Below are 26,095 nucleotides of genomic sequence, written 5' to 3' on the forward strand. Positions count from 1 at the left end.
AATAAGGCTGCTATGAACATAGTGGAGCATGTGTCCCTTTTACCGGTTGGAACATCTTCTGGATATATGCCCAGAAGAGGTATTGCGGGATCCTCTGGTAGTATTATGTCCAATTTTCTGAGGAACCGCCCATTTTTTTTAACTGAAATTATGCCAAAACTTGGTTTCAGACACACAATGTCTTGTCTAAAAGCTGCATTCAAGCCAGGTGGTGGGTGGTACATACCCTCAATCCAGCACTCCAGAGGCAGAGACAGGAGGATCTCTGTGAGTGAGGCCATCTTGGTCTACATAGTGAGTTCCAGGAAAGCTGGGTCCATATAGAGAGACCCTGTCTTGAAAGAAAGCAAGAGTGAGAGAGCAAGAGAGAGAAAGGAGGGAAGGAAGGAAGAAAGAAAAGGAAAGAAAAGAAAGCAAGCTAGCTAGCTGTGTTCATATATTCCCCCAAACTATACCTATGAGTAATGTGTAACCCTTTTACATACATGTGGGAAGTTTTATCTTTAGTCCTCGTGACTGTATACAGCTGCTTACTCCTATACAGAAAGAAGTTCTCTTATTTAACTCAGGGTATTAGTGAAGGCCTATAGTCTCAGGAGGTACAAGTAAGAGCAGGTCACATTCCAGGCCATCCTTGGCTCCGTGACCATGCCTCAAAACAAACAAACAAACAAAAAAACCAAAACAAGTAACAATACTCCTATCCATTAAAAAAAAATTATTTATGTATATATGAGTGCTCTGTCTTCCTGCATGTCTGCATGACAGAAGAGGGCATCAGATCCCCTTATAAATGGTTCTAAGCCACCATGTGTTTGCTGGGAATTGAACTCAGGACCTCTCGAAGGGCAACCAGTGCTCTTAACCACTGAGCCCTCTCAAATCTTGTTTTTTAATTTATTTTCTATACTCCACATTCCATTCCCCCCCACCCCAATCCACTGTCCAACTGCTCCACATCCTACACCTCCTCCCCACCCCCCACCCCCACCCCACCTGACCTCTAAACTCCCTGGGGCCTCCAGTCTCTTGAGGGTTAGGTGCATCATGTCTGAATGAACACAGACCCAGAAGTCCTCTATTGTATGTGTGTTGGGGGCCTCATATCAGCTGGTGTATGCCGCCTGTTTGGTGGTCCAGTGTTTGAGACATCTCGGGGGTCCAGATTAATTGAGACTGCTGGTCCTCCTACAGGATCGCCCTTCTCCTCAACTTCCTTCAGCCTTCCCTAATTCAACAACAGGGGTCAGCAGCTTCTGTCCATTGGTTGGGTACAGATATGTGTATCTGACTCAGCTGCTTGTTGGGTCTTTCAGAGGGCAGTCATGATAGTTCCCTTTTGTGAGCACTCCATAGCCTCAGTCATAGTGTCAGGCCTTGGGACTGCCCCTTGAGCTGGATCCCACTTTGGACCTGTCACTGGACCTTCTTTTTATTTAGAAATAATTTCAAGTACTTAGGAAAAAAATCTAAAATCTGAAACCATTTGTATCCTTTCCCCATATTTGTCTATTGCTTATTTTGATTTATTTGTTTGGAAGATGACTTTTTCTCTTCCTCTCTCCTCCCTGCTGTGCCCTTTTTCTCTTTCCACAGACAGACATATGTACATAAAGTTTTTTCCTAAGTCATTTCCAACTATTTCAGTCTGTAAAGTGTTACCCTGGAGCCATTTGAACTATATTTCCAAAGGCTAAGAATGTTGTCTTATGTACCCACAGAACAGTTAATAATTGCTGTAAGTTCAGTTTTGACTCTTTATTAAATCTGTCACTCCTTTAGTCATAGAACAGAACTTTTGAATGTAGTGACTGTTGGTAGAAATCTCAGCATAGCAATAGACTTCATGTAATGAAGTCTTTATTCAGCTTATATATGTTACATCTCATCATCTATCTGAGAAGTCGTGGCTGATGATGGCTTCCTTAAAACTAAAGCGGTAGCTGGGCAGTGGTGGCGCACGCCTTTTATCCCAGCACTTGGGAGGCAGAGGCAGGTAGAGTTCTGAGTTCAAGGCCAGCCAGGGCTACACAGAGAAACCCTGTCTCAAAAAAAAAAAAACAAACCAAAACAAAAACTAAAGCTAGTTTGTGTTCCTTTACGTGTATTTGTTTGGAAGATGACTCTTTCTCTTCCTCTCTCTTTCCTGCTGTGCCCTTTTCTTATATAATGATAATAGAAAAGCTTATTGACAGCATATTCTTCCCTTTTCTTGTGTGTATGGTGGGAGTGAGTCCACGTGTCAGAGAGGGGGAATTTGTCTACACACATGAATGTTTGAATGGGGTCAGAAGACAGTCTGCAAGAGTCAGTTCTCTCTTCCCCAGTGGTTCCCAGGGACCAAACTCAGATTGTCTGGCTTGCTTGGCAGCTGCTTTTACCCATCCCTAAAAGCCAGTGCTTTTGAGGTGAGATGGTTTTGAGGTGTTTTAGTGCTTATTAATTTTTATTATTCCTCAGTTATTGATTCACTTAGATGGGGTTTATGTAAGAAATACAAAAATGCTATTAGAAATATGTTTAGAAACTGCATATGGGGTGGGGAGGAAACAAAAAACATAACAGGCTACACTTATCTTTGATTATATATGACTGTCAGAAAATCCCACTTACTTTTAAACAGAAACAAAAGTAAAGGAAACAAGATAGTCCTTTGGGCATACTTCCCATATAGATTTGATACTGATAACTTCCTCAAAAGCAAAGAAAAATGTTATTTTTCATCTTACTATAAATGAAAGGGATAAGGAGGAGGTGATAAAGAAAAAAGAACATAGATGGGTATTTGGTGTTTTATTATATGTAAGTACACTGTAGCTGTCTTCAGACACTCCAAAAGAGGGCATCAGATCTCATTATGGATGGTTGTGAGCCACCATGTGGTTGCTGGGATTTGAACTCAGGACCTATGGAGGAGCATTCAGTATTCTTAATCTCTGAGCCATCTCTCCAGCCTATGTGAATTTGGTGTTTTAACCTCCAATGACTCAAAAGGCTTTCTGTTTACTACTTGTCTCTAAAATAAAAATGTGCTCGTTTTTCTAGGTGGGAGCTGCCCTAAGACCAGCCTTTTCACAAGATACACCATCAGACATAATAGCGAAAGCTTGCCAGGTAAGAAGAAAGCAAGAAAGCAGGCTTTCTATAGCTGCCTTCTATAAATTCCTAGAAGTCTTAGGTTTCACTTAAAGGGAGAAAATCAATTTATGTTTACCTTGGAAATACAATAGTATTTATTCCTTTTTTATAAATTTTCAAGTAAAATCATTCATTCATTCATCCATTCATTCATTTTCTTATTTGATCTGTGTGAGGCACCATGTTCATATGGAGGTCAGGACAACCTGTAGGTGTTGCTGTCTCCTCCACTGTGTGATTCCCACTTAGGTCGCCATTCTGACTGCGGGCACATGCCCGCTGAGCCATCTCACTGACCCTCATCTTTTTTCCTTTTTATTCTATAGGAAATGTAAAATAGTAGGTGTTAATCACACTCCATTTTTTGTCATAGCTCAGGATTCCACTTTGGATACTTGGCTCCTATGTTATCTCCAAGTGAACAGACCTGTAAGCATCATAAGGGGAGTCAAAATAAACATAAAATACAAAATCTGTGATAACAAAGGATTGTAGTAACAGGTACTGGACATTTTTGACCAAAGGTTCTGAGAAAGAGCTGCACATTATGGAAGTGGCATTGCACCATGAGCCCATGAGAGTTTGTCTCACATTGTTGCTTCTGCAGCTAGGGAGCCACCCAAGCACACATGCCCTAACCTATGCTAAGTGCCTTCCTCTCCCATGGCTCCCCTGAAGAAGGATTCCTGCACTGAGTTCCAATCTTTTCAAAAATGGCACTCTTGCCAGGCAGTGGTGGCACACGCCTTTAATCCCAGCACTTGGGAGGCAGAGGCAGGCGGATTTCTGAGTTCAAGGCCAGCCTGATCTACAAAGTGAGTTCCAGGACAGCCAAGGCTACACAGAAACCCTGTCTCAAAAACAAAAACAAAAACAAAAGGCACTCTTTGTTTGCTCACCATTGAACAGAGAGCATCAGCTGTCTCCCCCTACAGTCTGCTGGAGAGCAGAGCTGTGGCCCTCATCGTTGCTTAGAATCCATCCCCACACTGCGTGTGACCTGGAGACTGCTCTCTGCAGTGCCTGGTTTGCAGTTCTTTGTTCCCGTGGTTGAATGGTCACACTTGTTTTCATTGAGTTGGTTTCTCTGGTACTTGTTGCCGTAGTAGTGCTCTTTAGGGAATTAACTCCTTCCACAGACAGCCTGGCGCGGGGAATGAGGATCACTGCTATAGGGGTAGATGGTTGTATGATGGTTGCGGTGCTAGGGTGAAGGGAAACCCTTTGGGATACTGACAAGCAAGTATAGAAAGTTGCTGTGTGCAGTTGTCCACCTGATGACGGCGTGCTGAGCACAGCACCAGCGCGCGGGTCCTCCTGCAGAGCTGCTGACTTTGAGAAAGTGAAAGGCAAGCCGCTAGAATTTCACCTCCCAAGTGAGCAGCATGAGAGCTCCTAGTGTTGAGTTTCCCTGAAACTCACTTGTTGGTGGCACAACTGGCTTTTCTGTAATGGTTTTAGTTCCTTGGTGGCAGTCTCGGATGTCTGGCCTCCTCTCCCCTCGCACGAGGAGTCATAGTTGCAGCGGCTGGGACTGTGACTTGCACACTCTTCTGCTCTATGAAGGAAGGAGCAGGTTAGAAGGCTCTGGCTGGTTGGTGAGAACAACTTCACCTTCAGAGGCTTCTAATAAGGTAATCTTCAGACAGACAGGGAAAGCTTCACATACAGGACGCCTGGACGTTTCTGTGAGGCAGCGAAAGCATCAGTTAAACCAGGAGCAGAGTCACAGGCACAGTGCACCTTAAGTATTTCACTTGAGCCTAAAATGTAAAACTGTGCATTTGCTTGCTTGGTGTGGAGCCAAGGTCCTTTCTCTGAATATGGTTTTGTTGAACGTTGATCGCATTGTATTTTTTTTTCTTATTGTGTTGGATATTTTCTTTATTTACATTTCAAACGTTATCCCCTTTTCTGGTTCCCCACCTCCCAGAACCCCCCTATCCCATCCTCCCTCCCCCTGTTTCTATGAGGGTGTTCTTCCACCCACCCACCCACCCACGCCCACTTCCCTGCCCTCGATTCTCCTACACTGGGGCATCTATTGAACCTTCATAGGACCAAGGACCTCTCCTCCCATTGATGCCTGACAAGGCCATCCTCTGCTACATATGCAGCTGGAGCCATATGTACTCCTTTATTGATGGCTTAGTCCCTGGGAGCTTTTGGGGGGGTGGGAATCTGGTTGGTTGATATTGTTGTTTTTTTTTTTCTTTGAGTTTGTTTATATATGGATTATGTTCTGGATTTCTGTATATTGAGCTATCACTGCATCCCTGGGATGAAGCCTACTTGATCATGATGGATGATCGTTTTGATGTTTTCTTGGATTCGGTTGGCAAGAATTTTATTGAGTGTTTTGCATCAATGTTCATAAGAGAGATTGGTCTGAATTTCTCTTTCTTGTTTGATCTTTGTGTGATTTAGGTATAAGCATAGTTGTGGCTTCATAGAACAAATTGGATAGTGTTCCTTCTGTTTCTATTTTGTGGAATACCTTGAAGGGTATTGGTATTAGGTCTTCTTTAAAGGTCTGATAGAATTCTGCATTAAACCCATCTGGTCCTGGGCTTTTTTTGGTTTGGAGACTTTTAATGACTGCTTTTATTTCTTTAGGGTTTATGGGACTGTTTAGATGGTTTATCTGATTCTGTTTTAACTTTGGCACCTGTGTCTAGAAAATTGTCCATTTCGTCCAGGTTTTCCAATTTGGTTGAGTATATATAAACTTTTGTAGTAGGATCTAATGATTTTTTTGGATTTCCTTGGTTTCTGTTGTTCTATGTCCCTTTTCATTTCTGATTTTATTAATTTGGATACTGTCTCTGTGCCCACTGGTTAGTCTGGCTAAGGGTTTATCTATCTTGTTGATTTTCTCAAAGAACCAGCTCCTGGTACTGTTGATTCTTTGTATAGTTCCTTTTGTTTCTGTTCCGTTGATTTCAGCCCTGAGTTTGATTATTTCCTGAAGTGTCCTCCCCTTGGATGTATTTGCTTCTTTTTGTGCTGTCAAGCTGCTAGTGTAAGCTCTCTCCAGTTTCTTTTTGGAGGCACTTAGAGCTATGAGTTTTCCTCTTATTACTGCTTTCATTGTCCCATAAATTTTCGTATGATGTGTCTTCATTTTCATTAAATTCTAAAAAGTCTTTTATTTCTTTCTTTACTTCTTTCTTGACAAAGTTATCATTGCGTAGAGTGTTGTTCAGCTTCCATGTGTATGTGGGCTTTCTGTTGTTTTTGTTGTTGCTGAAGACCAGCCTTGGTACATGGTGATCTGATAGGATGCATGGGATTGTTTCAGTCTTCTTATATCTGTTGAGGCCTGCTTTATGACTGATTAAATGGTTAATTTTGGAGCAGGTACCATGAGGTGCTGAGAAGAAGGTATATTCTTTTGTTTTAGGATGAAATGTTCTACAGATATCTGTTAAATCCATTTGGTTCATAACTTCTGTTAGTTTCACTTTGTCTATGTTTAGTTTCTGTTTCTATGATCTGTCTATTGATCAGAGTAGAGTATTGAAGTCTCCCACTATTACTGTGTTAGGTACAGTGTGTGCTCTGAGCTTCAGTAAAGTTTCTTTTATGAATGTGGGTCACCTTGCATTTGGAGCATAGATGTTCAGAACTGAGAGTTCATAATGGTAGATTTTTCCTTTGACTAGTATGAAGTTTCTTTTCTTATCCTTTTTGATAACTTTTGGTTGAAAGTCAATTTTATTTGATATTAGAATGGCTACTCCAGCTTGTTTCTTGGGACCATTTGCTTGAAAAATTGTTTTCCAGCATTTTACTCTGAGATAGTATTTGTCTTTGTCACTGAGGTGCATTTCCTGTATGTAGCAAAATGTTAGGTCCTATTTATATATCCAGTCTGTTAGTCTATGTCTTTTTATTGGGGAATTGAATCCATTGATGTTAAGAGATATTAAGGAAAAGTGATTGTTACTTCCTGTTATTTTTGTTGTGAGAGGTGGAATTATGTTTGTGTGGCTATCTTCTTTTAGGTTTGTTGAAAGATTACTTTCTTGCTTTTCCAGGGTTTCCCTCCTTGTGTTGGAGTTTTCCATCTATTATCCTTGGTAGGGCTGGATTTGTGGAAAGATATTGTGTAAATTTGGTTTTGTCATGGAATATCTTGTTTTCTCTGTCTATGGTAATTGAGAGTTTAGCTGGGTATAGTAGTCTGGTGTTCTCTTAGGGTCTGTATGACATCTGCCTAGGATCTTCTAACTTTCGTAGTCTCTGGTGAGAAGTCTGGTGTAATTCTGACAGGTCTGCTTTTATATGTTACTTGACCCTTTTCACTTACTGCTTTTAATATTCTTTCTTTGTTTTGTGCATTTGGTGTTTTGATTATTATGTGATGGGAAGAATTTCTTTTGTCGTCCAGTCTGTTTGGAGTTCTGTAGGCTTCTTGTATGTTCATGGGCATCTCTTTTTTTACGTTAGGGAAGTTTCAAATTTTGTTGAAGATATTTACTGGCCCTTTACGTTGGGAATCTTAGCTCTCTTCTATACCTGATATCCTTAGGTTTGGTCTTCTCATTGTGTCCTGGATTTCCTGGATGTTTTGGGTTAGGATCTTTCTGCATTTTGCATTTTCTTTGCCTGTTGTGTCAATGTTTTCTATGGTATTTTCTGCCCCTGAGATTCTTTCTCTTCTATCTCTTATATTCTGTTGGTGATGCTTGCATCTATGACTCCTGATCTCTTTTCTAGGTTTTCTAACTCCAGAGTCATCTCCCTTTGTGATTTCTTTATTGTTTCTATTTCCATTTTTAGATCTTGGATGGTTTTGTTCATTTCCTTTACCTGTTTGATTGTGTTTTCTTATAATTCTTTAAGGGATTTTTGTGTTTCCTCTTTAAGGGCTTCTACTTGTTTACCTGTGTTCTCCCGTATTTCCTTAAGGGAATGATTTTTTTCCTTAAGGGAACGATTTATGTCCTTCTTAATGTCCTCTATCATCAGCATGAGAAATGATTTTAGATCTGAATCTTGGTTTTCCAGTGTGTTGGGGTATCCAGGACTTGCTATCGTTGGAGAATTGGGTTCTGATGATGCCAAGTAACCTTGGTTTCTGTTGCTTCTGTTCTTATGCTTGCTTCCTGTCATCTGGTTATCCCTAGTTCTACCTGTCCTCTCTATATCTGACTGGAGCCTGTCCTTCCTGTAATCCTGGTTGTGTCATAACTCCTCAGAGTCCAGCTATCTCTGTGATCCTGAGATCCTGGGATCCTGGGATCCTGAGATTGTGGGTGTGTCAGAGTTCCTGGGAGTCAGGCTGCCTCTGGGATCCTGAGAACCTGATGTGACCAAGCTCCTGGGATCCTGGGTGTGTTAGAGCACCTGAGAATAGAGCCTCCTCTGGGTGCTGTGGGACTGGCTGCAGAGTTCTTGCCCAAGGTAAACTGGTGCAGACCAGAAGGAACCCGAGCTACTGATCAGGTGGGGTTCCTGCTTCCCTAGATCCCTCTGGTCCGAGTTAGTGCTGGTGGTGTTGGAACAGATATTGTGTCCTACTCAATCCAATTCTATGGTCCTGGGCATGCTAGAGCGCCTGGGAGAGGAGCCTCCTCTGGGGGCTGGGGGCCAGTGTATTCTTTATAAATCAATCCATAAAGCGTTACTCGAATTTTCCAGGTATAAAATCCTCTTAAAAACCCATTTATATTTTAATTTCTGTATGTGTATATGCTCACACACGAGTGGGTGAGCACAGAGGGTATCAGACTACCTGGAGCTATAGGTATGGGCAGTAGTGCGCTGCCTGACAATGCTGCTGGGAACCACACTCTGGTCTTCTGCATGAGCAGCAAGAGCTCTTAGCCACTGAGCAATCCCTTCAGTCCCTAGATGAGTAGTTCTCAGCCTTCCTAATGCTGTGGTGCTTTAATAGTTTCTCATGTTGTGGTGACCCCCAACTATAACATTTTCAGTGCTACTTCCTAATGGATTTTGCTGGTATGAATCATAATGCAAAATATTTTTGGAGATAGAGGTCTGTCAAAGTAGCTGTGACCTACAGGTTTTGAAAGCTGCCTTAGACTCTTTAAAGAAGAGGAAGTAAGTACGAGTTTTGCAAGGAAAACTTAGGGCCACATTTCTGGTATTCACAAAACTCCCTGACTTTTAGTTACATTTCAACCAAAGTGCACAAAAGTCCCGTGTCTCCAGTATGTTTAGTTTCTGTAGGGAACCAGCTCTGTTATTTCTTTGACGCCCCTATTACATTGCATTTCACTTTGAACTTGCTATTTGCAGAACTATTTTGGTGGGCAATTTATGTTGCCAGAAGTATGCCCTTAATAACAATGTTTTTAAGTGCTCTTATTTTTAGTAAACATAGTTTTCAGTTTTTGAAAATAAGATTTTAAACATATAAAGTTATTGATGTAAGTATTTGGTCAGTTTTTAAGGTTTTAAACCTTAAAAGTCCATTAGCCATGATCTGAAATCCAAACACTCCAGAAACCCGGGATGGTTTTATAATCTTTTTGGCAGCAAAATCTGAGCCTACTGCACTTCCTTGCCCCTGAAGCTGGATGACATTCTAGTTTCATTTGTCTGTGAGCTGTTTCTAATGAGCGTCCTATTACAAATGTCCATGTGTCCACAGTGTGCTGCAGCCCCAACCCTTCCCACCTGTGCTCCCTCGAGTGGTTCTTGCACCCTCACCCCTTTTACCCAGAAGTCATGGGTGTAGGCATAGTTGCCAAAGCTGGACCTGCCTAGGCCTCTTCCTGGATGGCATCCTTCTGTCGACTGCAGTGTCTGTCCTCACTTGGTTTTTCATTATTTTCCTGGGTTTCCATCTATTTCTCTTGTTCTGCTTACCCCTTCAGTATACCTACTTCCCCAGTTGTCTTGATAGACAGCCTTTAAGAGATTCTCTCCGTAAACAAATCTGCCTCCTAATCGTACTTTAGTTATTGCCTTTGTGTAGAAGTTTCTGGTCTTATATGGTTACCTTCCATTTGCTCCTGGAGTTTAGAACAGAATTTCCAGCTGTCTTCCGAACATTCATCCTGAAATCTTTTAGTGGCACTTAGAACTCACATCTGAATGTGTTTAGAATCAAACTCATGCTAACTTGATGGTGCTAACTTAACTCCTGATGGTGGTGCTGCCTTCCTTCTGTTCTTATGGGTTAGAAGCTCTGACTCCCCAACCCACCTCTCAGTGTCCTGTGCTCTTTTGTCTCCAAGGTCCTCATGGCTATTATCCCCAGTGCCATCCACGTCATGCCTGTCTCATGCGGTGTTGTAAGAGACACAAAACTGTGCTGTGTATTGTCCTGCATATACTTTTTTAAAACAAAAATCTAATACCAAGGATCTTTGGCACTTCGTACCATCATCCGATTTTAGTACGTAGGATATATAAATTCCATCTTATCTGACTCCAGCTTTCCTGGTCTTCACTTCTTCCTCATCTCACGTCCTTGTGTCTTTATATACACGCTATCCTGACGTCTAAGAATCTTCTCTCTTTCCTATCTATAAGTGCAATAAGTGAAGTTATAAAACTCTGTACTGTCATAACTTTTACTTTTCTTTTTCCCTTATTAAAAAAGCCTTTCGATATTACCAACTAGATAGTTTGATGATGGTAAATAGAAAATAGTTGAAGGATTTTTCAAGACTGAGCTACTTTAGGTAGAAAGCCACTTATTTTAAATTTTTCATTAAATAATGGAAACAGAATCTGGACATGGTGGCACAAACTTTTAATTCCTGTACTTAGGAGATGAGTTCAGAGCCACCTTGTGTTGCTTGGCAGAGCCCTGTCTCAGACAGACAGCCAGAGAGTGGAAACTCAGTGCTGCTCTGTTTTCTGCAGGGGATAGAATGAGGCCTTTTCGTCTCTGCGGGGATGTGAGGAAAGCCATCCCGCTCTCCTCTACTCAATTGCTCTGTACACAGTAACTTCTGCTGTTCCCTGCCCAGGTGTGCAGCACGTGGATTGGAAGTGGCGTTGTCAGCGACCTCAATGATCTCCGTCGGGTGCACAATCTGCTCGTTTCCTCTCTGGACAAAGTTCAGGCTGGAAAGGGATCTTCTAGTCAGCTGTACCGAGAGAGTGCCACCACCATGGAGAAGCTGGCCGTTCTTAAGGCATGGGCAGAGGTAAGCATGGCCTGCAGCTCACTGGAGAACCCTTTGTGTGTTACAACTGTCCTTAGCATGGACAGCCTTCCCTACCTCTGTCAGTCAGTCCTTGGCAAAAGCCTTTATCTCACCTTGCATGGTGGTGTCCACATCTACTCACTGCTGGGGCGCTGGGGCAGGAGATTGTCACGTCAGGTCACTCTTGGCTTCGTAGCTCGTTCTAAGCCAGTCAAAGCTACAAACCAATACCTGTTTGAAAAACATAAAACAAAAATTCTCTGTATGGAAGAAGGGTTATTTACTACTTTCAGAGGCCAGAAAAGGGATCTTCTGGAACTGGAGTTTGCATCATGTGGTGCCAAACTCAGGGCCTCCTAGCTTCTGAGCATCTCTGCAGCCCCTCGGCCGTTCTTCCCCGACCCTGTGGTTCTGGGGGTTCTAACCAGTGAACAGCAATGCTACCTCAGCTGTGCAGTAGTCAGTTTAGATAAAGGATACCGAGCTTCAGGCTAGGGACTTAGATACAGTCCTTCAGAGAAGGAAAGTATGGTATACCAATAAAGTACCATAAGAACTAATTCTCTCTCCAAGTTTTAGCCTATAGATCCAGCTTCTTGCAAGTTAAAGATCCTTGGGGTCCTGTATTTCACTCTGGTATTTTGGCAAAATAATGTTTTTTGCTTATTTTAGAAAAATTATTACTTTTATTTATTAAATTTAGTTTTTTGAAATTAATGCAAATCTGGAGAAGATAGTGAGTGGATTTCATTCTTTTTAAAAAAAACTAATCCCCTAAAAATTGTTCTTCGGTTTCAGCTCTTTCTTAATGAATTGTCCCAGATGTGTGTAGCATTGTGTGTCCTGATGACCATGTAAGATGCTTTTTTGGTAGTAAGTCCTCTGCACATTTGCATCTGTGTCTGATAGACCTGCTGGGAAGTTTGGCAGTGTTAAGGGTAAAGAACATAAATATTGAGTCAAGTCCTATCTTAATCATCTGTGTGACTCCTTCAAGTGACAACTGGCTCACTGCCTCAGTTTTATCATTAAAAAAGTGGAAAGATCTTTTGTAAGCCATGCGGTATAACAGTGCAAACCATTGTGCCTGACACCTAACTTTGATAAATAAATGCCTTAAAAATTAGGTCAGAATGCCACATAACAGAATTAGTAGTGTGCATTCATTTTGAGTTCTTTTGTAGTTGGGGGTAATGTGTGTTATTGTTTAGCAATTTGTACCTCGGGCTTAGTTTTTCCTGCTGACTGGGAATTGTTACACCACTTCACTTCATTTCTTTTATCACTTTCTCAGGTGCCAGCATGTCCTATGTCTGTCCACTCAGACTTACTCCAGCATGTCCTAGGTCTGTCCACTCAGACTCCAGCATGACCTAGGTCTGTCCACTCAGACTCCAGCATGTCCTAGGTCTGTCCACTCAGACTCCAGCATGACCTAGGTCTGTCCACTCAGACTCCAGCATGTCCTAGGTCTGTCCACTCAGACTCCAGCATGTCCTAGGTCTGTCCACTCAGACTTACTCCAGCATGTCCTAGGTCTGTCCACTCAGACTTACTCCAGCATGTCCTAGGTCTGTCCACTCAGACTCCAGCATGTCCTAGGTCTGTCCACTCAGACTCCAGCATGTCCTAGGTCTGTCCACTCAGACTCCTGCATGTCCTAGGTCTGTCCACTCAGACTTACTCCAGCATGTCCTAGGTCTGTCCACTCAGACTTACTCCAGCATGTCCTAGGTCTGTCCACTCAGACTTACTCCAGCATGTCCTAGGTCTGTCCACTCAGACTCCAGCATGTCCTAGGTCTGTCCACTCAGACTCCAGCATGTCCTAGGTCTGTCCACTCAGACTCCAGCATGTCCTAGGTCTGTCCACTCAGACTTACTCCAGCATGACCTAGGTCTGTCCACTCAGACTCCAGCATGTCCTAGGTCTGTCCACTCAGACTTACTCCAGCATGACCTAGGTCTGTCCACTCAGACTTACTCCCGCATGTCCTAGGTCTGTCCACTCAGACTTACTCCAGCATGTCCTAGGTCTGTCCACTCAGACTCCAGCATGTCCTAGGTCTGTCCACTCAGACTTACTCCAGCATGTCCTAGGTCTGTCCACTCAGACTTACTCCAGCATGTCCTAGGTCTGTCCACTCAGACTCCAGCATGTCCTAGGTCTGTCCACTCAGACCCCCTCATGTCCTAGGTCTGCCATGCTGGACTAAGTTTTGCCTCTGCTCTTTCACTTAGAGAGTTTGTTTGCCAGCTCCTCTGACTCTGTAGGTTATGTGAACTGTGTAACATGGGATATTGCTTACTTAGGCAACTTTTATCCAAAACTTGTTTTCTTCAGATTATTTTATTTTTAATTTTTTTGTGTATAAATGTTTTATATGTAGTTGTATGTATGTATGTATGTATAACATGTGCATGCCTCATGCATTGCACAAATGTTCTTAATTGCAGAGCCATCTCTCTAGCTCTGTTTGTTTATTAACATTAAAGTTTGGGAAATGACTAAATATCTCAGGATTATAATTTAGATTAAATTAGATATCGGTGTAAAGGACCATGTGCGATACCTGCTATTTTATCCATAATGAACATTACCTGCTCCAATTAGTTTTACAGTTATTAAGGTTTTGCTTTAATCCAGGGCAAACTTTCTCTTATGGATACTCTGATTTATCCAACAATGTGTTATGGGATGGCAGCTCTCAGGCAGGATAGTAAAGAACAAGGCAGATGTGCTCTATTTACTGAGCAAGACAAACTCAGCACTGGGAGATGCGACCGGAAGGAAAGAGAGCTACCACAGGAGAAACCCAGAGCTTTGAAGCAGGGCAGGGCACTAAGCTAGGCTGGAGGCTCGGGGCTGCAAATTTTGGAGCAAGTCATGTTTGAGTGGAAACTTGAAGGAGAAGAGTAGATAGCACTTGAAAGCAGCAGGCAGTTCAAAGCTCTCTGCTGTCAGTTATCCCCTTCTGGGTCCTCACTCATCCTCATGCTCTTTGTAGTCTCCCATTTTGGCTGTCTTTTCTCACCCCCTGAAGTTTCCTGAAAGAATTCCTCTATCTCCACTTCCTTAGTTATTCACTCCATTGAGATTACTTCCACTAAAGCCGCGGATAACAATTATTACCTTCAGAACTTGTCTTACTTGGCCTTAAGGCTTGTGCCTCTCCAAGTGCACAATCAGAAGAACGGCGTCTCAAAGGAAGCACTTGTATGTTACTTCCATTGAGAGCCGTCAGAACACTTGCTATCACTGACCCTGAACTCCTTTTTTCTGGCAAAGAAGTCAGTTCATAGCTTTGTTTGTTTACAGTGTTATCTAACACGAAGAGGTAAATGTACTTTGCTGTGTGCTTAAGTTCTTTGATTGCCTAGGCCTTTAACTAGAAGAAAACATGAAATTTGTTCAAATGTAGGGAAATTAGTGGACACATTATGGTCTATGCAGTGTAGCCATTGGGATATGATTATGAAGAGTGAGAAAACTTAATATTAACTTGTAAAATTAAAAGAGTCCTCTATACAGCAAATTTATAACTTATAAAGAAAGAACATGGAAATGAGTGTTGAGATTATGAGGCATTTTTCAGCTCTTATGTGCTAATTTTTTTTTTTTTTTGAAGTAATGTCTTACTATGTAGCCCTGGCTAGCCTAGAACTCATATAGACCAGGCTGACCTCAAACTTGTAGTGATTTTCCAGGTTCAGTCTCCTGAGTACTGGGGTTACAAGTGTGTGCTATCATGTGCAGCTTTTTACTCCCCAGCCTCTTACAGCACAGTTATTAAAATGAAAGCTATAGGAGAATACATATGCCTGCTATGAAAACCCCTGCAGTGGCTCCTCGCTTGTTGCCTCCCGTGCTCAGTGCTGGAACCAGCACAGCCCGAGCACCACACATGCCTTGCTCTCCTGCTCCTGTGCGTGTTGCTCCTTCTACCTCTGAGGGAATGTCCATCTGTCCACACTCCGCCCTGCTGTGGTTATGGTCTGCCCTTCTTCTGTGCTCCCTAAGGTTTGCTCATTCATTCTGAAGCGTCAGGTGTTCAGTAAAGATCAGATATTGGGGGGTGTGGTAGGGAGTGTCCTACCTGGACAGAGTTTGAGACTTCTCATTCCTCTTTTTCAGTCTTTCTTTATGTTTAATTGTTGTTTGCTGTTTGTTTTAAGACAGCGTAACCCAAACTGGCCTCCGGTCCAGATATTTCCCTTCAGCCTTCCAAGATCAAAGGCATACACCCAGCCTAAAAGCAAACTTCAAGTTTTTTTCTTAGCATTTTATCATCTCAGCATTTATTGTGTCTTTGAGTTTCTAGACAACAAAGTAGATATTTTTGTCTTTGTGTCTTAGTTCCTTGCATGATAACCAAAGCAAGGGCCCAGCTAAGGCTTCAGATGAATTCTTCCTTGTGTTTATAGTGTTTAGTGGACACTTACTTCAATGTCAGTTTAATAACATTGAGGTGATGGGGGCCGGGGCCAAGCTTGGGAAATGATTGGAAAATGTGGGTATGTGATACATGCCTTTCATCGCAACACTCAGGAGACAGACACAGGCCAATCTAGATGAGTTTGAGGCCAACCTGGTCTACATAGTGAGTTCTAGGCTGTCCAGAGTAACAGTGAGACCCTGTCTCAAACACAAAACAACCCCTAGCCCCTAAAAAAAAAAACCCTTTGGGAACATGAATGTGGTGTTTATAACCCAAGCTGTAATTTGCCCACTCTAGAATTGTGCTCTAGTGTCTTCTCACGTGTGAATGAGGGTAGACGGGCCCTGCCTGTCAGAAGCTCTCCCTGTACAGGCAAGTGCATCAGCTTCCTCAGTGGGCACAAAGGGGCAGTGCCTGCTGAGGAAAGAGGAGAGATGTTTTCACGACTTTAGTAGTGCAGTTGTTTTTCTTGTTTGTTTTCTTCCTTTTCCCTGTTTTAATTAATGTTTTCAGAACTGTGTTATCACTTGTACAGAGCCTAAATTTAAGTGTTAAAAAAACAAACAAATTCAACGAGGAATTACCCTGAACATGCTTTAGGAAAGTTGATATTACATGTCTTTTTAAAAATGTCACAAACTACAAAGGACACAGATAATACATGTGGCAAGTACATTGTATTTTTAGATTGGCTATCTGTTGTAATTGTGAGATTGCTAAGTATCACTTAAGGCCTGTGTAGGAGGTAGATTGGGGGATATTTATGGATATCCTTTCTCTGGCCACCTCCCTGCTCTCAGTCCTTTCCTTTGAATGCTGTTTGATTGTGTCTAGTAAGCCTGGGAAAGAGTCATTAGACAGGAAGTTATACTCTATGCTGGGAGAGACTTTGTGAAAGGGACCAAAGGTGCCAGAGTAACTCAGGGAAGCCTACTTGAGAGGAATACTTAGAAATCAGATACATTTAAAAACGAAATGCTTCAGGAGCAGAAGGTAAAGTAACTCTTTAGTAGTTAACAAGAATTCAGAAAGTGCCTGGCAGTGGTGGCACACACCTTTAATCTCAGCACTCAGGAGTCAGAGGCAGGCGGATCTCTGTTAATTCAAGGCCAGCCTGGTCTACAGAGTGAGCTTTAGGACAGCCAGGGCTACACAGAGAAACCTTGTCTTGAAAAAAAAAATCAAAAAAAATGAATCGTAAAGTTATATATGTTCTCATATCTATACCAATTTCCCTTAATCATATAACTGCATGATTATAACCATCTAAAATATTCCATTTTTATCGTAAGGCGTGTTTTCAACACATGAATGTCTTATTAGGTATATGTGGTTGCTATGAATATTAAGAAAGAAGCAGAGTCAAAACCAAAGAGAGCAATGAGCACTCCTGATGATGATGATGACGACTATGGCACCATCGACGAGCTGCCTCCAGACAGCTTAATAACCCTGGTGCAGCCTGAGCTGCCGACGCTCAGCCGCCTGTGGTTGGCAGCACTGAAAGACTACGCACTTTTGACTTTACCAGCTGAATTTTCTAGTCAGCTTCCCCCAGATGGTAAGTACTACGTGTGGTAGATGCTTTTATGGAGTTCAAACTAATAGTAAAGTGGACTTGGCAGAGGCTAGAACCAACAGTAACCTAATACTAATAACATCTTGAAATTTGTGGCTATAAATTTGGAATTATTTCCTTTAAGGTATGTCCTTTATACTGATTTTGTGAATTCAGGGTATGACTGCAAAGAGTCTGTTAGCTGAAGCACAAAACATTAGCGCTGTTGTAGTGACAGTGGTACAAATAGAGCACTCTAAATAGCTATGGGCAACAACCAGTGACCGTTAACCATGAGCAAGTATCTTACTCTGCTGCCCAGAGATTGAGTTTTCGTGTAAATTTTAGTTAAGCCATAAACTGTGTTCCTAAAGCCTTTGCTTATATCATTTAACTGTTCTCCTATTGAAATCAACAGAGACACCCTGGTGAACATGTTTATTGTTTAGGAAAAATTCCTCCTCAAAAACTGAACCTTCCTCTCAAACATTTTAACGATAGCCATTGAGTCCTCCTTTCCTCTTCCCATCAGGCACTGCGATAGCAAGGAGAGAGTAGCAGCTCAGTGTTGGCAGTGGAAATGGGAGGTGGGAGGAGGAGGAGAGCAGAGAACAGGAGACAGTGCCATGAAGAAGTGAGGCTCGTCTCAGCAGGGGAGGACAGTATCAGTATGGGATGTCCCTGGCCGCAGAGAGGAGAGGCTGGAAGGCTGGCATCAGGAGGGACAGGTGCCTCCAGCTGAGCTTTGGAAGCCTTGGGCTGTGGAGCAGCTTGTTACCAGAGAACTCTATTGTAGGAGGTTTCTCAGCTAGCCTAAGTTATTCCTAAATGTGTGAACATTTGTAACACAAGCTGGAGTTATCACAGAGAAAAGAGCTTCAGTTGAGGAAATGCCTCCATGAGATCCAGCTGTGGGGCATTTTCTTAATTAGTGATCAAGGGCCCAATGTGGATGGTGCTATCCCTGGGCTGGTAGTCTTGGTTCTATAAGAGAGCAGGCTGAGCCGGGCGTGGTGGCACACGCCTTTAATCCCAGCACTCGGGAGGCAGAGGCAGGCGGATTTCTGAGTTCGAGGCCAGCCTGGTCTACAAAGTGAGTTCCAGGACAGCCAGGGCTATACAGGGAAACCCTGTCTCGAAAAACCAAAAAAAAAAAAAAAAGAGAGAGAGAGCAGGCTGAGCAAGCCAGGGGAAACAAACCAGTAAGGACCATCCTTCCATGGCCTCTGCATCAGCTCCTGCTTCCTGACCTGCTTGAGTTCCAGTACTTCCTTCAGTGATGAACAGCAATGTGCAAGTGTAAGCTGAATAAACCCTTTCCTCCCCAACTTGCATCTTGGTCATGATGTTTGTGTAGGAATAGAATCCCTGACTAAGACAGAAAGTATGTTTTTACATGATTTTTTTTCCCCCCACAGGGGGAGCATTTTATACTCCAGAGACCATCGATACAGCAAGACTTCACTACCGGAACTCCTGGGCCCCAATTCTCCACGCAGTGGCACTCTGGTTAAACAGCACAGGATTTATAAGTCAAGAGTCCACAGAAGCAACAACTGTGTCTGGTCTACAGAAACGCTCCCCAGCTGTCAGTTTAAACCAAGTTCCAGGAGCAATGGCTAGTGCTAAACCCTTGCCAGAAGTTAACAAAGACAGAATGCACCTGATCCTAGGTGGGTAATCACCGTGATGCATTTCAGGTCCTGCAGAGCTTTCATTGTAGTGCTGGGTAAAGCCTTGCATAACACAATTCAGAGAAAGCATAATAGAAGGAAGGACCTTTCAGCTCCACTTTTAAAATTAAGGAATTTTTAATCAACAAATTATTTAAAACTACTCTAAAAGCTTAGCCGCAGCGTTCACTCACAGAACAATATTGAATTTCAAAAAAAAATCTACTTTTTTTATTCAACATGCTTTCTTTGTATTGGCATTTAACAAATTATCCAATGAAGAAAAAATGTTTATGATTTAGTTTTAAATAATTTTTAATTGATAAGCGTTCTTAGTTAATTAAGTATTTACATATTCTGAAGGAAATTTGTGATCTCGTCTTTTCTGGCAGTGAAAAGTAAGACAGCTAGTAAGTTGTAAGTGATGGAGTTTGTAAGTAGATCTTACAGCTGGAAATATGGAAAACACCAGAGCCTTAGCCGTGTCCCCGTGAGCACTTGTTTTGTACAAGCCCTGCGTGTAGCTGGATATTTAAAGGCCTTGTGTGAGAGATGGATGGCTCAGTGGTTAAGAGCACTTACTGCTCTTAACGAGGACCTAAGTTCACCTCTAGCCCCCACCTCACGTGGGTGCCCAACTACTCTAACTCCAGCTCCCGTGGCTCTGACATCATCTTCTGGACTCTGCAGGCATGCACACTCATGAACAAACCCACACACAGATACACATAATTAAATCTTAAAACATAGATGGATACAAAATTGTTGGACAACTCTTTAATGAAAGTAGTAAAATAGTTACAAACTTACTCTTGATGTAGTATAATTTTTTTGCATTGTTTTTGTTTTTTTGAGATAGGGTCTCATTGTGTAGCCCTGGCTGTCCTGGAACTCATTTTGTAGACCAGGCTGGCCTCAAACTCAGAGATAGACTTGTCTCTGCCTCCTAAGTGCTGGGATTAAAGGTGAGCACCACCAGCACCTGGATGATGTACTATATGGCTTTTTAATTCTAGAAATTGAAGTGATTATCTCTATAACATGCCTAATTTAAATATTAAATGAATTGCAGCACTACAACCCCATATTGTGTTTGTCTGCTTAGCTTAGAAAACAATTTTAACTCCCTGGTATTAATAAATATATACCGATCTGGGAAAAATAAAGAAAAATAGTGTATCAAAGCAACACAAGTGTTTTTTGTGTTGAAAACTCATGGTTTTTGGGGGCTGGAGAGATGGCTCAGTGGTTAAGAGCACAGACTGCTCTTCTGAAGGTCCTGAGTTCAAATCCCAGCAACCACATGGTGGCTCATGACCATCTGTAATGAGATCTGATGCCCTCTTCTGGTGCGACTGAAGACAGCTACAGTGTACTTACATATAATAATAAATAAATCTTTTAAAAAAGAAAAAGAAAAAAAAGAAAACCCATGGTTTTACTTTGTGCGTTCCAGGTGTGAGTATACAGTTTCTTTGTTCCCCTCGACCAGAGGAGCCCATTGAACATGTTACAGCATGCCTGCAGGCCTTACACACCTTACTGGGTTCTCCTTATGCACGAATCCACATTGCAGAAGATCAGGTACAGTGTATTTCTATAATGGATAATTGTGTGCTTTGTGTTAATCGCATCTATCTTGGAATAAATTTCTCAAATTGGAAATAAACATTGTATGTTGCTAACAAGATGATGTAACTAATACCAACGTAAAGGGTTTTGTCTCTCCTAAGTCTTGCATGACTACAGAGCTAGACTGTGACTAAACACCATGGCTTTACCATCGTAGATAGGGGTAGTGAGTAATGAGGCCAGGCACTCGCACAGTGGTGCATAGGCAAAGGACACCTCTCACAAGCGAGCGAGTTGAATCGGATCTTAGAGAGGAACTGCCAAAGGACGAGTGTCCTTCTGAGAAAGAACAGCACAAGTACAAAAACCAGGGTCCACAAGAGCGTGACAAGTTCATGGGTGCTACAGTCATTTACTGTCGCTGATGTAAACAGGTAGATGTCACTGGATGGGGCTGGGCAATGCTGTAAAGACTAAATATGAAGGTTTCTTTATGACAAGCAAAGCTATCTGAACTCTGTACTGAAAGCAAAAGGAAATTAATAAAAATGTTTGAATAGAAGAATGATTAAATTTGTTTGGATGTAACTCAGTTGAAGAGCATTAGTGTAGCTAGGTAGAGAGGTAGATAGATAAATGACTGATAGAGGCAAACAGACAGACATAGAGGGATTGTACAGTCAGCCTTGAAGAGATTGGTTTATGAGCTACGAGAAGGGGAGCACAGAGCAGCTCTGAGGCTCGCTCTCTCTCTAATCGACCAGAGAATAGTAGTCTAGAATGAGGGTGAAAAGAGAGCCATCCTGGGAAACTGAGGATAAACATTTATAGGTCAAACAGAGGGAACTAGATGGGCAGTGGGGACCAGAGAGTGGGAGTAGGAGCAAATGCCAACGGCTCTCAAGGGCAAGGGGTGCTCTGGGAGGCAGGGGCAGCACGGAAGGGAAGAATGCTACAGACAGATGCAGGACTGCAGCAAGGGCAGGGGAGGTCTTTGGAGGCCTTAAGTAAGAAAGTCCAGAACATTCAGATACCATGAGGAGAGTGGCCTGACAGGAGAGGCACGGGTCTCGATCAGTCCCTGGAAGCCTACTAGGATATGTGAAGAACACATGAAGAACAATGGAACAGCCTTGGATTTATTTTGATTTTGAATTTCTTTGTATTTATGGGGATTGGCTCCAGAGCCGTGTGTGCTGAGCCTGCCCTTTCTGACTTAGCAGTGCCCCCACGCTGTGTGTGGGCTCTCCTATCTTAAGAGAAGAAACGAGAAAAGTTTTGACTGAATTAAGTTTCTCTTCTATTTTTTAATTTATGGCAAACTCTTTGTATCAGTTAGATGAAGAAAATTATAGATACTTAAGATTACAGTTTGTGGGGGCTGGAGAGATGGCTCTGCAGTTAAGAGCACTGACTACTCTTCCAGAGGTCCTGAGTTCAATTCCCAGGAAGCACATGGTGGCTCGCAACCATCTGTAATGAGATCTGATGCTCTCCTCTGGTGTGTCTGAAGACAGCTACAGTGTACTCACATAAATAAAATAGATAAATCTTTTTTTAAAAATTATCAGTTTGTAATAGTTGCTGAAGTGAAAACTCTCTCTCTCTCTCTCTCTCTCTCTCTCTCTCTCTCTCTCTCTCTCCCTCTCTCTCTCTCTCTCTCCTATCTAGCTACTAAGATCAGTCTCTTCAAATAATAAACTCTTAGCCTAATTAATTTATACAGTTCTTTGCTCATTTTTATTATATTGGTTTCTTCCCTCTCTAATTTTGAGACACACTACCAGATAAAGTTCATGAAAAACTACCAGCCACGCCATCCCCCCACAGCACATGATTGTATGGTGCCTGCTTCCTGTCTTCCGTTCATATGACATTTCATCAGAAAGCTGGAGATCCTGTGTCCACGTAGAGGCTTCTCGATGCCGGCTCTGGTGGTCATATTCTGGACCAATTCCTCAGCTTAGTTGGACAATTAGGAACTTCAGTGACACTGAGTTCTAGCAACACCAATAGCTTAGATGTTTTACCCCAGTAGGAGAATAATATCTGAATATAAAACATAATTAAATAATTAAATACTATATGTTGCATGAAAATCTTATAGGATAAAGTCTGACCTCTCAATTTTATTATAATGTTCTTTTGTTATCTAGTCCTATATATTAAATTTCAGTTACAAAATTATTGTATGTGCATTTTCTCAGATTTTAATAGTACCCATCTGTCATTTGAAATTGAAACTAACTAAGCATATTTGTATTAATTATAATAGCTGATTGGTGTTGAGTTGCTAAGTGTCCTGCACCGCCTGTTACTGACGTGGAACCCACCGTCTATCCAGCTGCTGGTCACTGGAGTCGTGCAGCAGATTGTCAGGGCTGCTCAGGACCATCTACAGGAAAAGAGAAACGCTCTGAGTAAGCACTGGAAACAACCTTGTTTGTCCCGCAAGGTTTGGAGTTGGTTCTTTTATACGTGTGGCTGTTTTGCCATATGAATGCCTGGGGCCCACAGAGACTGTAAGAGGGCATTGGTCCCCTAGAACTGGACTTACAGATGGTTGTGATATGCTGTGTGGGTGCCAGGACTCAAACCCAGGACTTCTGGAAGAGCAACCAGTGCTCTTAACCATTGGGCCATCTCTCCAGCTCTGTACTCCTAGTTTTATAACCAGGCATGATGAACATGCCTGTAATCTCCTCATTTGGGAGGTAGAAACAAAAAGATGAAAAAGTACAATGTTTGTTCAGCACCATATAGAGGATTCAAGGTCAATTTGGGCTAGAGACCTATCTCAAACCAAAATTAAAATTAAAAAAGAATACTTAATTTTATACTTCTTCCATTCAAAGGTGTCAATTTTATATGGTTCACCTAGCATATTTGTTATCCCTGTTATGGAATATAAACCCAATAAAATGCCTAGTAATGATTTTCCAGGTGAAATGGATTGCTCATGGCTTTCAAGGAGGGGTTCATCTAGCCAGAACACTGGACCAAGGGCATATGGCACCAGTTACATATTTACTTAGAAATCCTTTAGAAATGTTTTTAAATATACTTATTATTTTATGCATATTTATGCTGGAAATATCATAAGATTATCTTTTCCTAAGATGAAGAGGATATGGAAAAAGAGTCCTGCCCTGCATTAGGAGAAGGGGGTGATACCGGTGGCCTCATTCCTGGAAAGTCCCTTGTGTTTGCAACCATGGAGCTGCTGATGTTCATTTTAGTACGGCACATGCCACACCTGAGTACCAAGATGTCAGACTCTCCTAGTCACACGGCCACGAAAACTCAGCTGTCAGAAGAAAGTGCCCGCTTGGTGGCAGCCACGGTGGCCATTCTCTCGGATCTGCCATCCCTTTGTTCACCGGCTGGTATGGTATTGATCAGTATCTGAGAGTGTGATATGTGGAAGTAGATAAAGATGAGTGGTCTTTGGATTTTAAAAGTTTCCTTTTCCTTTCTTAAATCTCAGCTGCTAAGTGAGAAGTCTTTTAAAGGGTTAGTTTGCCTTTAACAGCCTGGGAAAAACTAAAATTTCTAAAACTTACTAAGGTAGCCTTGCCCGCATATGCAAAGTCCTCATCTTGGTTTTGATTCCAAATATCATAAAACAATGAAAACCTGAAGGTTGAGGGAAGACATGAAGTCAACAGACAAACATGGGAGGGATGACTGAGCTCCTGTTTTATAATCTGGCTCCCCTTCATGAGTGTCATTGGAAACGACTGCATGCCTAAGACAGTGACAGTCAACCAGAAGGAGCACTGAAAAGAACTGTGCTTGTAAAGGTGGTAGTTGTCTGTAGATTGAAGAACTATGGCACAGAATAGACTTTCCCTCGGTGTTAAAGTAAAAATAGTACCAGGAAGTGTGCAGGGCCATTTCACCTCAAGCAGACCTTTCTGGCTCTTTCCTGACAAGCATGAGACAGTGACTTCTCCATCTTAGTCTCTTGGAAGGAGCCTAACTGAGGGCAGGCTCAGCCTCTAGGATGCTTTCATCTGCATTCGCTTGCTCAATACTCTATTTTCCTGCTTTGAGTTGATTCTTGCATACTGAAAGGTGATTACATTATGTAAGATTCCCCAGGCTACTCAAAGTACATGGTCAGTGTTGTACTGTTCTCTGCCCTCCGTCCTCCTCCCATTATGAAGGGCAATGTTAAATGGCCAACCCTGGAAGTAAGAAAACTGAGAGTCAACTGAAACGAAAAAGAAAATGCCACTTCTGTTTTAACCTGTTTTTAGACGTTGATTTATGACAGTGATACAGTAAATTTTGAATAAAATCAAGGATAGAAATAATATTATATCACCGTCAGCCAGGCACACTGATGCTGAGGCAGGATTGCTTGAGCACAGGGCTGTGAAGCCAGCCTGTACACAATCATGAGCCCTTAACGGAGGGGGAAGAGGACATAGCCAGCTGTTTAAAAACAATGTGTGTGTGTGTGTGTATGTGTGTGTGTGTGTTTGTGTGATGAAACAGCTATCATGGTGGAACTGAAGGAGTTACAAAACATTTTATTTGTTTTTATTTCAGGATGTATGACAATCCTGCCCACAATCCTTTTCTTAATTGCAAGAATATTGAAAGACACAGCAATAAAGTCTGCGGACAACCAGGTACCTCCCCCAGTCAGTGCAGCTCTTCAGGGGATAAAAAGTATCGTGACACTTTCCATGGCCAAAACTGAGGACACACAGAAACAGTGGACCACTCTAATCCGGAGCACCCTTGCCTGCATCCTGGAATATTCTCAACCAGGTAGCCTGTCTTGAGTTTTCTTTTTTTGTTGTTTTTGTTTTGTTTATTTGTTTGTTTGTTTTGAGACAGGGTTTCTCTGTGTAGCCCTGGTTGTCCTGGAACTCACTCTGTAGACCAGGCTGACCTCGAACTCAGAAATCCGCCTGCCTCTGCCTCCCAAGTGCTAGGATTAAAAGTGTGCACCACCACCGCTCAGCCTGTCTGAGTTTTCAAAGTTTTAATTTCTTAAGATGTTTGTTCCTGGGACTGGAGAAATGGCTCAGTGGTTAAGAGCACTGGCTGCTCTTCCGAAGGTCATGAGTTCAATTCCCAGCAACCACATGCTGGCTCACAACCATCTGTAATTGAATCTAATGCCCTCTTCTGGTGTGTCTGAACATAGTGACGGTGTACTCATATATACATAAAATAGATGTCTGTTCGTTAATAAACTATTACTTGAATAACCTTGAAGGAGACTGCTGTATAAGATCCATCAACCTGAGAGGTGTTTTATTACATCTCAGATTTGAAGTATAAATACATTTTCCAAGGCTCTAAAGAACCTTTTTCTAAGTGCTTCTATGCTGCATGTTCCCAGCTTATAAAAAAAGACGGTATAGACCCAGAATTGACATGTATTGGTATATGTATGCTTACGTACCGTTTGTTTTTCTCCCCCCTCCCTTCTTTCCTCCCCCTCCTTTTTGTTGTTACCTTTTTTTTTTTTTTTTTTTTTGCAGCAGGGCCTTGTTGTGCAACCCAGGTCAACTTCAACCTTGAAGCCTCTTGATTCCTGAGATTACAGAAACATATCACAATG

The 26,095-nt window shown here is 42.2% G+C and overlaps 1 protein-coding gene across 1 annotated transcript in view; it reads left to right on the top strand.

Annotated features, from left to right (window-relative positions):
* Heatr5b (HEAT repeat containing 5B) overlaps nucleotides 1-26,095 on the top strand; it is a 77,670-nt gene that overhangs the window by 45,658 nt on the left and 5,917 nt on the right. The window contains exons 26-33 of the mRNA XM_085833053.1: nucleotides 3,046-3,114; nucleotides 11,091-11,270; nucleotides 17,032-17,269; nucleotides 18,685-18,939; nucleotides 20,396-20,523; nucleotides 22,787-22,931; nucleotides 23,631-23,897; nucleotides 25,069-25,293. Coding sequence (XP_085689179.1) covers nucleotides 3,046-3,114; nucleotides 11,091-11,270; nucleotides 17,032-17,269; nucleotides 18,685-18,939; nucleotides 20,396-20,523; nucleotides 22,787-22,931; nucleotides 23,631-23,897; nucleotides 25,069-25,293 — 1,507 coding nt within the window. The remainder of the gene's footprint in view (nucleotides 1-3,045; nucleotides 3,115-11,090; nucleotides 11,271-17,031; nucleotides 17,270-18,684; nucleotides 18,940-20,395; nucleotides 20,524-22,786; nucleotides 22,932-23,630; nucleotides 23,898-25,068; nucleotides 25,294-26,095) is intronic.

The sequence above is a fragment of the Mus caroli genome, unplaced genomic scaffold (genome assembly GCF_978045245.1).
Source record: "Mus caroli unplaced genomic scaffold, Mus_caroli_1 scaffold_18, whole genome shotgun sequence".
NCBI lineage: Eukaryota > Metazoa > Chordata > Mammalia > Rodentia > Muridae > Mus > Mus caroli.